The following is a 15,903-nucleotide window of genomic DNA, read 5'->3' as shown; positions in this document are numbered from 1 at the left end:
CCAATACTAGTTAAGGGTAGGGTTTCACACGCCAATACTTGTTAATGGGTGCATTTTCAGAATATGGAAAATACGTGTTTAGGGTGCTTTTCGAGACCCCATGGTCGCGCATGGTATCCACTCGTCAATGGAAGTGCCCCCACCCCCGGGGATTTTGTCAATTGATAAAAGTACCAGAGGATATTGATGGAAAAATTCAGAGTACTAATAATATTAATAAGAGAAGTTCTACTAGAGGGCATGAATTCCATAAAGTACATATTACTCGAAAATAGAATTTTACTTCACCAAGGACATTAATTGGTTGCCGTTTCTACAGAACTACACCCGTATCCTCAATCTCTAGATGGATATCGAAGTGGGAAGTGCTTCATGAAAGAATTAGTCTGTGATTTTCTCTAATTTGCTCTTGGCCAATCAGCTGCAATATTTTCAGTAGCTTATAACATCTGTCAGTGAAAATGACTTGACAAAAGTCTTAATGTCATGTTTCCATGGGGAAGCCTTTCATGAAACAAATACATAGATCAATCTTCACCAACTCTGACATGTTATAAGCTACTGAAATCCATTCAATTGATTGGCTCAGACTGTCAAATTTGTCTACGGACATGACAGACAAGGTGCTTTAATGAAACACTCTTGGCCATGTTACATTCTAACATACACAACAAAATAGGTACAAAATATTTATAATGTACAGATTTAATATTGATCCAAGGCAAAGTAACAATGTATATACATCCAGTTGTACTAGTAGATTCTTCTGTACAGTACTTACAGTATAGGAAATGTGAAACCCAAAATAATGTACATGTGCAATGAAGTGAGATTATTAAATGAAATAATATTTTACCATATATATCACTATTTTTGTCTCTCTTTCTTGTGTAGTCTCTTTGCTCATTGTGATTTAAGGGGAAGTTCACCCTGATGGAAAGTTTATTCTTAAAATGGCAGAAAAAATAATTTAAAATAATAGTGAAAGTTTGAGGAAAATCCATTAAAGATAGAGAAAGTTATTGCAATTTTAAGTTTTTGATTTGTGATGTCATATATGAGCAGATGCCCCTTTTGTAGTGTGATATAAAATGGATGAATTTCATTGTCATAAAGATTCATGACTAAAAATTTTCTTCTTTTAGGAGCGGTTGTGAAATAATTTGTTGATATACTAAAGGTACAATTTAAAAAAATCAAATTTTTTGATAAAATAACATTTTACTGATTTTTTATAATTCAGTACATGTGAAGCTGCTCACATATGACGTCACAATTAAAATAATTAAAATTTTAATAACTTCGACGGATTTTCTGAATATTACTTCTAATAATCTTTGATGGATTATCCTCAAAATTCACCAATATTTTTAGATTATTTTTTCTATATTTGTACAATAAACTTTTTGTCAGGGTGAACTTCCCCTTTGTGTAGCCATTACATTCAAATTAGTTCAGAGGCAAGGCTAGTGTAATGTAATGTAATACCGGAGGAGAAATGCTCATATGAATTATAATATATGGTGGGTGTTTCACAAAGTCGTTTGAAACATACAAGTGAATTCACAAATGATTTGTGACCCTTACGAACTAAAATCTGGCAATAATACTTCACCACAAAAAGGATCATCAGTCGTTTTTTAAAGTCAACCATACCTTACGAACAGCTTTATGAAACACCCATATTGGCACAGGAACACAAAGTTTAGCACTTGATCATAGAGCTGATTTTTATGATCGATCCATTGGACATTATGTATAATAAAATCAAGTGTACAATCAATCGCCCAGCTTTTGTATTTTGGGTGTTTCATGAAGCTGTTCGTACGACTGGAACTGAACATGTTCTCAGGTGCTGCATGTAAGTCAGCTACACATATAGCACAAGAAAGGGTCACCAGTCATGGGATAAGTAATTTGTAACTTACAGTTTTATGAAACACCCACCTAAACAGCCATCAAGAAATCTGATTAATTTATAATCAAATAATGTTGTTAAGATTGACAAATTATCTCTTTTGGTTTTTTGGAGGGGGAGGTGGCAAATTCTTTAAGTGATTCAACTGAAAGTTCATAATTTTCATTTAAATATTTTCTTCTACTATTCTACCTTTTCTGAGAAACATATAGTTCAAATATCCAGATATCAAATTAATCAAACTTTGTCAATGGTTAAAATGACCAAGGCTGCCAAGAAGGTAAGTCATTTATCCTGATTACCAGGGCCATGTTGCATGAAAGTTACCATTATGGTAACTTTGCCATCAAATGTCAACTTGCATGGAATCCTTGTTTATAATTGGCTGTTGATCAGCGTTACCATGGCAGTTGCCATTGGATGGCAAAGTTACCATAATAGTTACTTTTATGCAACAGGCCCAGGTCCCTAGGAGAGGACCTTACGCAGTTGTTCCTCTGGTTGCTGGCTTACATGTACAAACATTCATGCTTTCTTAGCAATCAGGTGAAAAAAACAATCACCACCACGATGTATCAAGTGAAAGAAGTGAGAAGGCTTGCATAGAGAAAGAGGGAAACAGGAAGAAGATAAATAAATGAATGGAATCACAGAAAAAATGAAAATGAAACACAAAGGTGAAGCACTGAAGGTATGTGAAACGGATGACAGGTAGCAAGAAAGATTATGGAGCATAAAGAGATAGGTGGACAGAAATAGGGGGGAGGGGAGGAAGGGGCAGGGGAGAGAGGGAGGATGAAAGAGGGAGAGATGTGAGAGGGAGGGAGAAATGGAAGGAGAAAGAGAGGGAGGAAGATGAGAGGAAAAGAGAGAGAGGGAGAGAGAAAGGGAGTGTGCCTTGCAAGTTACATGTAAGTGTAATGGTAAATCACCACTGATTTTGTCAATAAATGCAGAATTCTTTCACCCTTGAGAGAGACTAATTTCTTCAATGTTTCCACCTGCGTTTCCATCTTCTTACATCAAAGCTATCACCAGGGGCCCGTCTTACAAAGAGTTACGATTGATCCAATCAATCACAACTATGGACGGCCAGCAATGTCAACATCTAAAATGCATGTTTGTTCAAAGTATTTTCGAACTATGATGTGTATTCATGTTTTTCTTGAAAATTCACTGTGTTTCTCTTTGTTTACGAAGGACATTGTGCAAATTTCCTGTAGAAAAACTTATGACACTAATGGATTTCCATAGAGTTACGATTGATTGGATCAATCGTAAGTCTTTGTAAGATGGGACCCAGGTGTCCCTGGGTACATCTGCTAATTTCTCACAAGCAGAAGGGCATCGAAGATAAAAACATGGGGAAGGCATAGGCTAGACTCTATGGACTTACGGAAAGTAATGTAGGGAGAGTGGTATGGCATATATGTTTCCAGTCCTTGTTTCCTTGGATGAAGACCTTCGCACATTGACAAAATTATCACGAGAATGTGATATTAAACTTGGAACATGCGGCGAGCGGAAAATCAGGATTAATCATCATCACCATGGAAACACCATGATAGCTTCTATTGATCCAATGTACAGATGGCCTTAGTGGGTACAATCACAGTCCGGGCATGATGTATGCTATGTTCTCGAGTACACCAGCCTGAAAGGGAAAGAGAGATACATAAAAATTCACTTTACACAATGTTCATCTTGCAAGAGATGTACCTGTACGTGTACACTTACAGTTGTGCTCAAAAGTTAGTGAACCCCACCAGAAAATGAACACATTTAAAGTGTATAGAGTACCGAAGCGATTACGTCAGTTGCCATGGTGTCATGGCAGCCTGGTTCTGAAAAAATGAATCCTGGGGCTGTTTCATAAAGCGGTTCGTAAGTTAAAAGCCACTTTATGAATGACTGGTGATCCTTTCTTACGCGCTAAACCATCGCAAATTTATTATACCACTTTAATACGAGAAAGGATCACCAGTCGCTTTTAAGTTACGAACAGCTTTATGCAACGGCACCCTTTTATGACTCTCAGAATGATGGTAACAACCAAGGACAAAACACATCACCATTTTTGCAAATACAAATGTGTATAGACGATCGTGCAGCTGCGACTCAGTTTAGAACCAGCCGGTTCATTGTCATGACATCGTGACATCACACTCCGGTACTCTATAAGTTCTGCTATGTTTCAGATATTCAACTTTGAAGTCAGGGGTTAAAATACATGTTCACCTGTATTACAATCAGTAAAGTTAATTTTCTGGGCTCGCCTATTGTAGTGATGTTGTCTACATTGAACACTCAGCATGAAGGAACGTATTTTGTTGTTGGGGTCCACTTACATGTACTTTTGAGTACAACTGTATGTAGTTAAATGTGAAAACACTGAATACCAAAATATCAGAGCCATGTCTTTCCAAGTAGATTAAAATTAAACTCAATTTGTGACTGATCTCAAATTCCATCCTCTCTACTACACAAATTCAGATCAATTCGGTGGATTCACAATAGGGTGCGCCATCGATCGGGTGGCAGCAGACTGGCCAATTTCTAACTGTTGGTCGACATCACGTGCAGTCTTGGCGCAGCCAGCGCATAGTGCTGGTGTAAAGATGCTTAATAAAATTGAAATCAAACAGCATGATTTTATGCGAGTCGCGTCGGTCAGCGCATAATCACATGCATATGCACTAAATGCACACAGCAGATATGTAGACTTTTTCCCATGAAGCATTGTGAATTTCAGCCTGTCCGCTGCAATCGATACGTGGCGCATCATATTGTAAATGATTTCAATGCATTGCAACTCTTGTACGATGGGAACCAGTTAAATCATTCTTAATACTGATGCAATGGGTCATAACTTTAATAATACAAGATGAAGCACAGAGTGGCCAATGTGCATATAATTTTGCAAGTTTTATATCATTGAGATATGATCAATGCAGTCAGAACAGTCAAGAGAATCGCTTTCACCTTTTCCTGCACTTTCTGTATTTCCTTCGTTTTAAAGGATAGTATTGAGGATCCAATTGCATGCTGCAAGTGTACTAATCAAAACCCTCTACCTTGTGTTCACACCTGCAGTCAAGTGTTGAAATATTAAAGGGATAATCTAGACTGAAAATAATAGTTTCTAAATAAATAAAGTAAAATTCATCGAGCATAATGCTGGAAATTTCTTCAAAATCTGATAACAAATAATGAAGTTATCGAAGTTATTGAATTTTCAAGTTTAGCAATATTTTTGTGAAAATCTAAATAGCATGGACCACATGACCCAACCCGAAAACAGTTACTTAGTATATGCATATTCATAAATTGGGCTGATGATGTCACATCCCCACTTTCCTTTAATATTCTTCTGTCACTACGTGAAATCATAATTACAGTGTATTATCTGATTAATTAAATCAGTTGTCAATCCAATTATTTTAGTTCTTGGAGGACAAAATTTGAATGATACATAATTTCATGTAATAAAATATAATAGAACAAAAGGTGACATCATCAGATTACTCATTGAATATTCATGCCTTTCACTGGTCTGGTTTTTTTTCACTCATTGCATTGTGCAATCACGGACATGTTGTTTTCATAAATCATTCACTCACCTTTGTTTTCTTATTGATGGCATTCAGCTCCGGAACCTGTTCCGTAAGACACATTAGAGGGCCTAATGCACACAGCATGGAGTCGAGTAGAACGGACACACTGCCATGAACCTCAATATCATCCTGTATGAAAATGCAAACACATTTTTTAAATACATGTACAATAAACAGAGACTTCGGAATTAAAAACAGTGCCACAACATTTGACAATTGCTCCAGGCTTTTAAGTTGGTAGGGTTAGGGTTGCAATGTATGTTAGGTTTAGGGTAGAGTATTGTATTAAATCCGGGGTTGAAGTTAGTCATTTGATTAATGTGTGGAATTCATAGCGGAGCAATTGTCGCCGGAGCAAATGTCATGGAACCTGTAAGCTACTTGGCTGACAAAAAATGGTCTCACATGCCAATATTCTCAAGTTCAATTAAAATTTTTGCGATAGTATATTTCTGTCAAAATGTTGTTTACATTGTATGTTTCATATCTTTACTATGCCCTTTCCTGATGCTGTAATGGCGATTGTATCATCATCATCATCATCATCATCATCATCAACATCATCATCATTGTCATCATCGTCATCATCATCATCATCAACATCATCATTACCATTATTATTCCCAGATATTTTAGGGTTTGAACGTCAAATGAGCTGATATACTGATCCTGTATTGTAAGAGATTTGTGTCACATTTTGGTATCCATAATCACAAATTCATTAAGACCGAATGGCACTGAATTCAGAATATGAATTACCCCAGCTGAACTTCATTGTGTCAGGATAGAGAATAAATGAGCTACTCACCCTGTGAACCTGCAGCTTGCCTCCTACATCACTCAGTGACTGCCCGAGCAGCCTCAGGTGTGCTGCACAATCAATGGGACTCCACTTGGGCGGGGTAATCCTCACCGGAGTGTTGACCTTCTTCTTAGACACCATCTTCTTCTTCTTGGCACCGGCAACCTTCTTAATCTTGGCCCTGGACTTGTCCGGTGTTTTGAGGCGGAAGGGCGGAACATCCTGATGCGTCGTCGTCCCGCCCTTGCCCTTGGTGAGCCGCTTCACTGGGACCCTTGTGTTAACAGTGATCTCTCTCTTGCGCCAAACTTTCTTTTCCTCTTCGTCCAGCGTTTGCCAGAGAGCCCCCATGCGACGGCTAATGGTGGAAAAATCTACATTGCATACACGAATAGAGAATGAAAACGAAATACATCTTGAAATCTATTTAACCCTAAAATGGCCGGGGGGGTTGAATCAACCCCCCCCTCAACATTTTCTGCGATCATTCCGCCGCGCAAAATTTTTTGACCGCGCCACTCGCAGAGTTTATACTTTTAAGTCTCACGCATCTTTTGAGACCAAATTTACGATGCACGGGTACGCGATTCCGAAATTACGCAACATTTTGTAAGTGCATGTCAGACCAAAAATTGTTCCAAAACGTGATTTTGTGTACAAAGTCAATGCAAATTGAGTTTTCTCATCTTATTCATAAAGATATGATTATTTTTACTTTAAACAGCTGAAAGCAATTGATCTTTGCATAATTATGCTTCAAAAAGGTTGTGCAATAAATCTGGTGAAAAAAACAAAGAAAAACAAAAGGTTGAAAAACAGAGAAATACATAAGAAATTCATAAAACAATAAAATACATAGGAAATTGATTTCCAAACCGAAGTTTTTTTCAATTGCCATTGTGAAGAATGCTACAAAGAATATTTTAACCAAAAATTAGCATTCTAGGAGCTTTATTTAGTGAATTAGAGCAAAAAGAATGATTTATGCATAAATTAGCATAATTAATTCATATAAAATAAAATCTCATTATTTTGGAAAATTTTACCATACAGCCTTGTAGATTACATCGCACACTACCAGCATGCCAATTTTTGCGGCGCTCGCACAATCGGCGGCCAAGATCTCAGGGGGGGGGGGTTGAATCAACCCCCCCCCCCCCCCCCCCCCCCCCCCCCGGCCACAGAACAGCCAAAAAAGCCCGGCCTAGTTAGGTTTAAGAGTTTCAATTTTGCTGTTTTGGTCATTTTTTCTGTTCCACAAAATTTGGTGAGATTATCACATTCCAAATACTGATACTAAAATTACTAAAAAGGTGTTATAATAAAATACGATGCAGGTTTGTAATTGAACAACTTATTGGCCTTTCGTATTAATCATGCATAAGTATGAACTATGAAGTAAAATGTTAAATCATGACCAAGTGCAGTAAATGTATGCAATAAATTATTTTGTCAGTCAAACCATTTAGTTTAATACCTTGATGAGATGGAGAAAAAAATAGGGGAAAGAATATACTTCATACACTACTGAAATCCTCTTAACACATTTTCGGGGGAAAAAAATCTGTTCTTACCGAGTCCGGGGTTCTGTGAAACAAATGTTGATCTGTAGCTTCTGCACCATAACATGTATCCAGATAGTTTGGTTTTCCGCATAACATACTGTAAAATGAATAAAAGGATGTGTCACGCATCTGAATTACATGTACTTGTGGAATAATTGTACGACTTCCCACATCAGGGATGCCCCTTAGATCTGACAAAAAATCTGAAATTCACCTAGAATAACCTTTTCCTACAAGAAAATTTTTTCTAGAGCCGAAAATATGTTGACCAAGTCTAAAATCAGACTTCAGTCTGAAAAGTGCCATCCTTAACAAATGTCAATCAAAACAAGTATGTAACCAACATCACCCAACAGACTCAAAGCAAAAAAATACAAATAAATAATCTTGAATCATTATGTACACAAATGCTGTCTCCACGAGGATGTTGTCATCATACTTAAATATGATTGTGCTAACTAACAATAATATCGGCAAGAACGAAAAACTTCCAACGAAAATGATGCCCAGAAATATCAAACGAAACCTGAAGAATGTTTTTTTAGCACTCACAAAGTTTACCACTTTTAATTGATAACCTTCAAAGGAGCTCCATATAATTCCTAATAAGAAGATGTTGGACTTGAAGTACAGTGCATCCTGATAAATTAAAAGAGCAATCTACATGTACACCCTCAGAAAAATTTCTTAAATCAAGACACATCAAAGGAAATCTTTGTATAATGGGGCAGACGTAACAATGGTCATACAAAAGAATATTCCTTAAAGTCTACTAACTTTTGTCTCTTACATTTTTCCCTCCATAATCTGAGGAAATAAATTTCTTCTATAAAAGGTAATTTTTTATGGTGACAAGAACCACATTATACCAGGTAATAATTTTCCTTGTATCGCATCGTAATTTGCTCCACATTTTTGAAAGACTGCTATGCCTTAAGTATTTTGTATAGCATATTTTTACATAGGACTGTACACTACTTATACCTCGGTCACATTTGCTCTACGGTGGCCATACGGCGAGTCGAAACAGCCGTTTTAACATTTTTGTACTTGCTGAATATCGGTGGTTTGAATAAAAAAGGATAAAATGGCTGTTTTCGACTCGGCGTACGGCCGCCGTAGAGCAAATGTGACCAAGGTAGTAGTTGAGAGCTTTTTTCTTATGACCAAAAATGCTATTCAAATTTGTAAAGTAAAATTATTCTATTATTCTGAGTTACATCTCACCTTCACATTCCCATGTTCATCCCTCTCAAAAAGATTTGGTTTCTTCTTCTTTTTCTTCTTCTCCTTGAGCAGTTTCTTCTTCTTCTTTTTCTTCTTGATCCAACCTCCATCCTCTAGCTCCTTATCCTCATCCGGAGCCGTCATGTAACTTGGATAGATCGTCTCCATATCAGAACCAAACGCTGTAAGCTGGGAGATGAGGTCTTCGGCGCGGGACGACTGAAGCTCACCCTCATTCCTATAATCTTTCTTAGACTTGGATTTGATGCTTGATGAAAAGCTCTCCGCAGCCTGCTTCTCCAAGCTGTAATCTGGCACCGGCATTTGAGGCATCATCATCCTGTCCATCTCCTTGGACTTTGTCTTCTTGATGCTGCCATCGTATTCATCCTCAAGATCATACGTGCCTCCTAAGCTGTCTTCATCCTGGACTGACCTTGAGAAACTATCATCGCCTTCATCATCAGAGGAACCCCTGACATTCAGAAACCGATTACGATCTCCTTTGAACTTGAACATCTTCTTCTTCTTCTTGTCCTTTTCCTTTTTCTTCTTCTTGGGAAGTGAATCCCTCGACACGTCCGAAGCTTGTGGACTGGGAACGGGTTGTTCCTCTAATGTCTGCAGCTTTGCTTTCAGCTTTTTAGACTTTGCCGAGACTGGAGGGGTATCGCTGTAGCCACTATCAGATTCTACTTTGATGGATTTAATCTTGGACCGTTCAGCACTCTTTGGCACCTTTGTAAAAGGTGGCATCATAGGCTCTTCTTTGACTTTGGACTTGTCAACCTCCTTCTTTTTCTTTTTACTCGACTTTGTGTCTTCTACAGTCTGTTTTGTAGTTTGCTTTCGTTTCTTGCCAGGTGTTATCATATTTTGGTGAGTCACTGTTTCGCCATCAAGCGTAAGCACCTGATCCTCAAAAAACAACTTTGCTTTGATCTGCTTGCCCTTTTTCTTCCCCTTGGCAGTCCCTTTAGGAGAGAGCCTCTCATCTGTTGTATCGCTCCTTGGCGATGCGTCAACTTTTGTCTTCTTGGGTGATAAAATAAACTTCATCTTTAGTCCTCCATCTTCGCCCCAATCTCCGGTTGGTGACACACTTGTGGTAGGTATCGGTGAGACATCTTGTTTGCGCTTTTTTGCAGATTTCTTTCCGCTGGAGGACTTTTCTGGAGGAATTTTTGGCATAGGTTTAATCTTCAACTTTTGGATAGGAGGAGGACCTGGTTCAGGGGATAAAGACCTCTTCCGTTTCTTACTCTTGCTGGCCATGTTCCTGGTGCCAAGAGAACAGGCAGAGACTTGTCAGAAAAGAGGCACCTTCTTTCAAACTTCTTATATCCTGTCCACGTCTGTAAAGAAATACAGGAAATGCAGAAAATAAAAAAATAGTCCAGGGACACAGGAAGTTCGTTGAACCATGCATTAATTAAAAAATAACTCAAATAAATGGAGCAATTGTTATACAATGTCCTCCCTCTGAGCCAAATTTTCCTGATATGCTGACCTGAAAAAGGGTCATTTGCTGTAGGAATTCATGACAGAGATCTCTGTCACAGAAAATACGAGTTGATTTTCTTTCACTGTGACCTCCTTTTACTTTATATTTTCAATTATTTTATACCCCTGGGGCCCATTTCTCAACACCTGTACAAGTTAGTCATATCTTTATCCACCAACCACGGAGTTAATTTCAATCTTGCTAAACCTGTTTCACAAAAGGGTTCCTAACTAGAATACCTTGATATCGATACTATCGGTAAAAAGAGCAGACGAGACGTAGCCTTAGTAAAAAAATAGCATAATTTTCAAAAAGAAAAATTATGACAAAATTGCAAATATTGTGATGAATTGGGAAATACATCTTTTCAAAATAATAGCACAGGAAAAATTATACATCAAAAATACTTAGACCATGAAGACTGGAGCATTCAATTGCTGATGAAATTAAATTATGAATAATTTATTTCATGACTAGAAAATCACATTAGAGATTTATCCAAAACAAATACGAGTCCAGTTATGGATGGCCTGACATGGTGGAATCTTTATTGATTAAATTATTTTAGTATTTCAAAATGAATGGTTTTGTGGCGTTTTACCACCAGTTTTTGTAGTTTCTTTGTATTAAATTATCATTGAATGCACTTGTTTTGTGATGTAATTTCAACCTCTGTGATTGATTACTTAAGATTATCATTTTTAAATTTCTGGGCACTTTTGCATCTCATAGTCTACTCAAGTGATGCCACTATGTCATGAAGATAGAAGTTATGACAGGTTCGGAGGTGTCATAAATATTTAGTGAGGTTGTTGTACCTGATCTTGGCAAAGCAAAGAGGGCTTCGTGAAATGGTTAGCGGACAACGGTTTAGTCAAGAAGTCAGATGGTGTTGAGAAACAGGCCCCTGGTCTGGATTCTTTCCCTTCCTTTGTTTCCCCTAAAAAGGAGGTCTGTTTTTCTTTAATTTATTTTGCTGCTGCCAGCAACAGGCCCGATCCAAGGGGGGGGGGGGATGCAGCCCTTCCATATAATTTCCACCCCAAAGTCAAAGAAAAAAGAGCCAATAATATCCTCATTTAAGAGTGATGACCTAAATGTATCTTTTTTAATGCATTTCCTTCTCACCGACTGTGTCTGTGCTGGGATGTGCATTTCGTAACTTTAAAAAATTAACAAGTTTGACTTTGAAGTTGAATCATTAACTTTATAATATCATGCCGTCTTCATTGACATCGTCTTAACTTTTTTGTAGATCAAAAAATTCAAATGCACTTCCTTCATGTCCTTTGTGAATGATGACCATGATGACCTTTTCATTGGCTTACCCGATCCCCTCCATGGACCCGTACCTGGGGCGGTATTCTGAAAACGTTCTTATCTTTTTCTTATCTTGCTTTCCATCTTATGCTGAGCGCGTAAATTTATTACACGCGCATATAATACAAAATAAAGATAAGTGGTATTCTGAAAACGTTCTTATCGTATATCTTTCTTATCTTTCACGATATTTATGATAATATTTAAGATAGCTAGAGGGTTATCACATCTCACGATGTTCGTGTTCTTTCTTGCTCAAAATAGATGGCCACTGGTAATAACAAGTATTCTTTCCACCCTTTCTTTCATCCACCCTTTATTTTGTTTTTGACCTTTTTTCTATCCTTTTTTTCTTTATTTTTTTCACTTTTCTTCCTTTCGTTCATTCTTCATTTATATCTTTTGCTTTATTCTTTTGAATTTTTTTAATATCTCCCTTATTATTATTTTGCTTTGTTTCATTTATTCTTCATCTATCTTCCTTTTTTATTTTCCCTTTTCGTTTTTTTCTGTTCTTTTTTTCTTTACCAAGTCTTTATTTTTGCTTTTTTTCCCCCTTTTTCTGTTTCTTTTTTCCCCTTTTTCTTTCTTCCTTCACTCTATTTTTTGCAATTTTTTTTCTTCCTTTATTTTCTTTCTTTCATTCATTCTTTCGTCTTTATATTTGTTTTCCCCATTTTTTTCAATCATTTTCTTTTTTCCTTTTTCTTTCTTCCTTCCCTTAATTTTTAAATATTTTTGTTTCCTTATTTTTCTTTAATATCTTTTATTTTTTGGTTCATTTTTTTTTCTTTTTCGTTCATTTGTTAATTTTTTTCTGCTTTCTGTCACTTTCGTGTCTTTCTTTCTTCTTTTTTAAAATTAATTTTCGCTCATTCTTTTTTCGTTCGTTCGTTATTTACTCTTTCTTTACTTTCTTTCTTCTCTCCGTCTGTCTTCTATTAATTTCTTAAAATCTTTTTTTCTTTATTCTCTCCATTAATTTTTCTTTGTTTCTTTTTGTTTTTTGATTCATTCTTCATTATTCCTGCCTTTTTATTTTCCCTTTTTCGTTCTTTCTTTGAATCAACATTTCCTTCGATTTCTTTCTTTAGTCTTTATTTTTTGCTTTAATTTCTTTATTTCTCTCTCTCTATGTTTCATTTTCCTTTTTTATCTCTTCCTTCACCTTTTACATTTTTTTATTCCTTCTTTTTCTCTTTCTTTCTTTCACTCGTTTTCTCCGTTTTCTTTTTTCGGTTCTTTATTCCTTCATTTTATCCTTTTAATCTTTTTTTTTTCCTTTTTGGTTTTTTTCCTTTAAGTTTCTTTCTTTCATTTTCTTTCTTTAAATTTACCTTCATTTTTAATTGCTCACTTTATCATTGATAATAGTTCTATTTATCCTCCTTTTTATTTCATTTATTCATTCTTTTTCCTTTCTTTTATTTTTTAATTTTCATTTAATTTTTTTTTTCGTTTACTTTTTCATTATTTTCTGCTTTGTTCCTTTCATTTTTTTTTTTTCTGCTTCATTTTGACCATTTTCTGTCTCCTTTCTTACCTACTTACTTTTTTTTCCTGTTTTATTCTTTATAATTCGTACCTGCTTTATTCACTTTTTTCTTTCTTTTTTTTCTTTATTTTGTGCACGTGTCTCGAAATAATAATCAGTCATTGCGTATAAAATGCCTATTTCGCGCAATGCGCCAGAAACAGTGTACGCGCAGTGCCCACGATTGGTAATATCCTAAAAATGGGCGTGTTGAGTATAAGAAGGAGGCAGTCCTTACAGACATAGGCGGCAGAAGCGGGGGGGACACGTCCCCCCTAAATTTGAGGTGGGGGGGACGATCCCCCCTAAATTTGTACTTTGTAGTTGATAAACTTTTTCATTTTTTTTTCCTTGTCAATTTTGTTTCCTGCGTCCCCCGTAAAATTTTGATTGATTACCTTTTTTTTTTTTTTTTTGGCTTTTAATTTTTTTTATGGTCCCCCCCCCTAAATTTTTTGGCTTCCGCCGCCAATGTTTACAGAGATAAGAACGCGTTAAGAAGATTTTCAGAATACCTATTTGCAATGATTTTAGTAGACTGAAGGGGATGGGGCCCCGTACCTACAGCCAACGTATAGTGAACTAGCGTTTTATAGATCGCGATTTAAAACTGTTTTTTAAGCAAAATTGAAAGTTTCATGGTTTCCATTATCAGGGAAATATAAATAACTTAAGTAATTGCATACCTTGGGCCGGAGTTATTGAAAAAAATCCTCTGGATGATTGAGAAATCTGTCATCTAAGACATTTTCACCTGACCTGACGGTTTTTCTTGCAAGTTGCCATCTTGAATGACGTCATTATCGTTATTAACTTAATGTCTCGAATCGATATATCGCGATTATAACTAGTACTAGTACTAGTATAACTAGTATCGTTTATCTTCGGTTTCGTTCGCATATGGAGCAGATCGTATAATATCGAAAGCAATATCGATATCACATTCGTGATTGTTGACATTCGTTTGTAAATATTTTATAGTTTGGCTGCCATTTTGACCATTTTTATCGTGTTCAACCCAATTAAACATCGGTAAAGTATATTTTGCATGCCTTTTTCATCTATATCGTTTAAAGTATTTAAACATTGAAATATCAAGTTTTAAAAGTTTGTTGTTTATACATCCTTAGATTGTAAATTTGATGTGTAAAATTATTTACATCAAACTTTGGACTGTGAATTGACAAAAGGGAGGGAATGAGAACACATGCGAGCCCACACGTACACCCTACCGTCGGTAAATGGGGATTACAGTAAAATGTCAGAAATTGTTGAATAAATCCCCAGAAACGACGGTTATTCCCATTTCCTGTCTATGATTTTAGCGTCTTCTTATCTCAATGAATGAATGAGATAAGATAAAAGATAACAAAGATAAGAAATTAAGATTAAGAACGTTTTCAGAATACCACCGAGGAAACAACCCCGGCCCGAAGAACAACAAAATGTCAATATATCAATATCATCTAAGACAAGTAACGTTAATTTCTGAATTCTGTCAATCGCTCGCAAACACAGATCGCGATCGCTCTATGATCTATCTATAATCTAAGCTATCTCTTCACAACAAACACAAAGTCTCGCATATGGGACCAAGCAAACGCAAAGACACAAGAAATCCACTCATGCAATACAGCTCATTTGAACACCCTTGTAACTCATCTCTAACGGCGCACTCAACCTTTTTTTCTTACCTACACCTGTGATATCTGCATGTGGAGCTAAATGTCGCTAATGTGGAGAATTGACGAGGTCATTATGCTTGTTAAATTTTCTTGAGTTTCCAAATATCTGTCAGACTCAGTCAGAGTCAGAGAGAGTTTTTTTCGCAAGATCAAGAAGAACGAAGACTAGACGTAGACGCGAAAATCGGCGCGTTTAATGGGACGCCCTCTGTCGAGCATGCCGGCCAGGCAGCGCTGCTGCTGGGAAAAATCCAAGGAACTGTCAGATCCCACCCCCCCCCCCCAAAAAAAGAATAAAATAGAAATAGATAAATAAAATAACGAAATTAAAAAAATCGGACACTTTATGAAAGTGTAAATAACTTAATTTCATCTTAGCCATATAGTCCAGTCAATATAGGGTTTGACCATAGAGATGTATAATTAGTATACATCTCTATGGGTTTGACCCACCACTAATTGCAACACTGGATATTCCACTGAAATGCTTTCCAGGAAGGTCCCCTTAACAACATACTAAAAGTCCCCAAAAATCCAAGCTGTGGAAATTTGCATATTATGCAAATTAGCCATAAAAAGTTAGAAAAATAAGGAAAATAGTCCAAAAATTACAAATTAAGTGTAAAAAACATTTTTATTTGAGCAAAACTAAACTGTATTCAATGTTTTTAATCAAAAGTAGGCCTACAAACAAATCTACCTCATTTGCATAATATTCAAATAAGCATCTGTAT

At 36.4% G+C, this 15,903-nt stretch overlaps 1 protein-coding gene across 1 annotated transcript; it reads right to left on the bottom strand.

The window, feature by feature from the left end:
- Positions 1-689: 689 nt before the first annotated feature.
- On the bottom strand, positions 690-15,342 carry LOC129270887 (HMG box-containing protein 4-like). Its single transcript, XM_064106874.1, has 6 exons — positions 15,179-15,342; positions 9,127-10,481; positions 7,909-7,996; positions 6,341-6,708; positions 5,539-5,661; positions 690-3,572 (listed from the first exon to the last, which is right to left on the bottom strand). Exons 2-6 carry the CDS (start codon positions 10,399-10,401, stop codon positions 3,528-3,530), a joined length of 1,899 nt encoding a protein of 632 aa, XP_063962944.1. The 5' UTR covers positions 10,402-10,481; positions 15,179-15,342; the 3' UTR covers positions 690-3,527.
- Between the last annotated feature and the right edge of the window lie 561 nt (positions 15,343-15,903).

The sequence above is a fragment of the Lytechinus pictus genome, chromosome 11, assembly GCF_037042905.1.
Source record: "Lytechinus pictus isolate F3 Inbred chromosome 11, Lp3.0, whole genome shotgun sequence".
In the NCBI taxonomy this organism is placed as follows: Eukaryota; Metazoa; Echinodermata; class Echinoidea; order Temnopleuroida; family Toxopneustidae; genus Lytechinus; species Lytechinus pictus.
The sequence above is the reverse complement of the archived record's forward strand: the minus strand, read 5'-3'. Positions and strand labels throughout refer to the sequence as shown.

What these genes read in the sequence shown, in the direction of transcription:
- LOC129270887 (XM_064106874.1), bottom strand. Translation starts at nt 10,401, where the DNA reads ATGGCCAGCAAGAGTAAGAAACGGAAGAGGTCTTTATCCCCTGAACCA. An exon ending in TTCACAGAACCCCGGACTCG is followed by an intron (nt 6,709 to 7,908) that starts GTAAGAACAGAT and finishes TATGCAATGTAG; the next exon opens with ATTTTTCCACCATTAGCCGT. An exon ending in CCATCAATAAGAAAACAAAG is followed by an intron (nt 3,573 to 5,538) that starts GTGAGTGAATGA and finishes TTTCCCTTTCAG; the next exon opens with GCTGGTGTACTCGAGAACAT.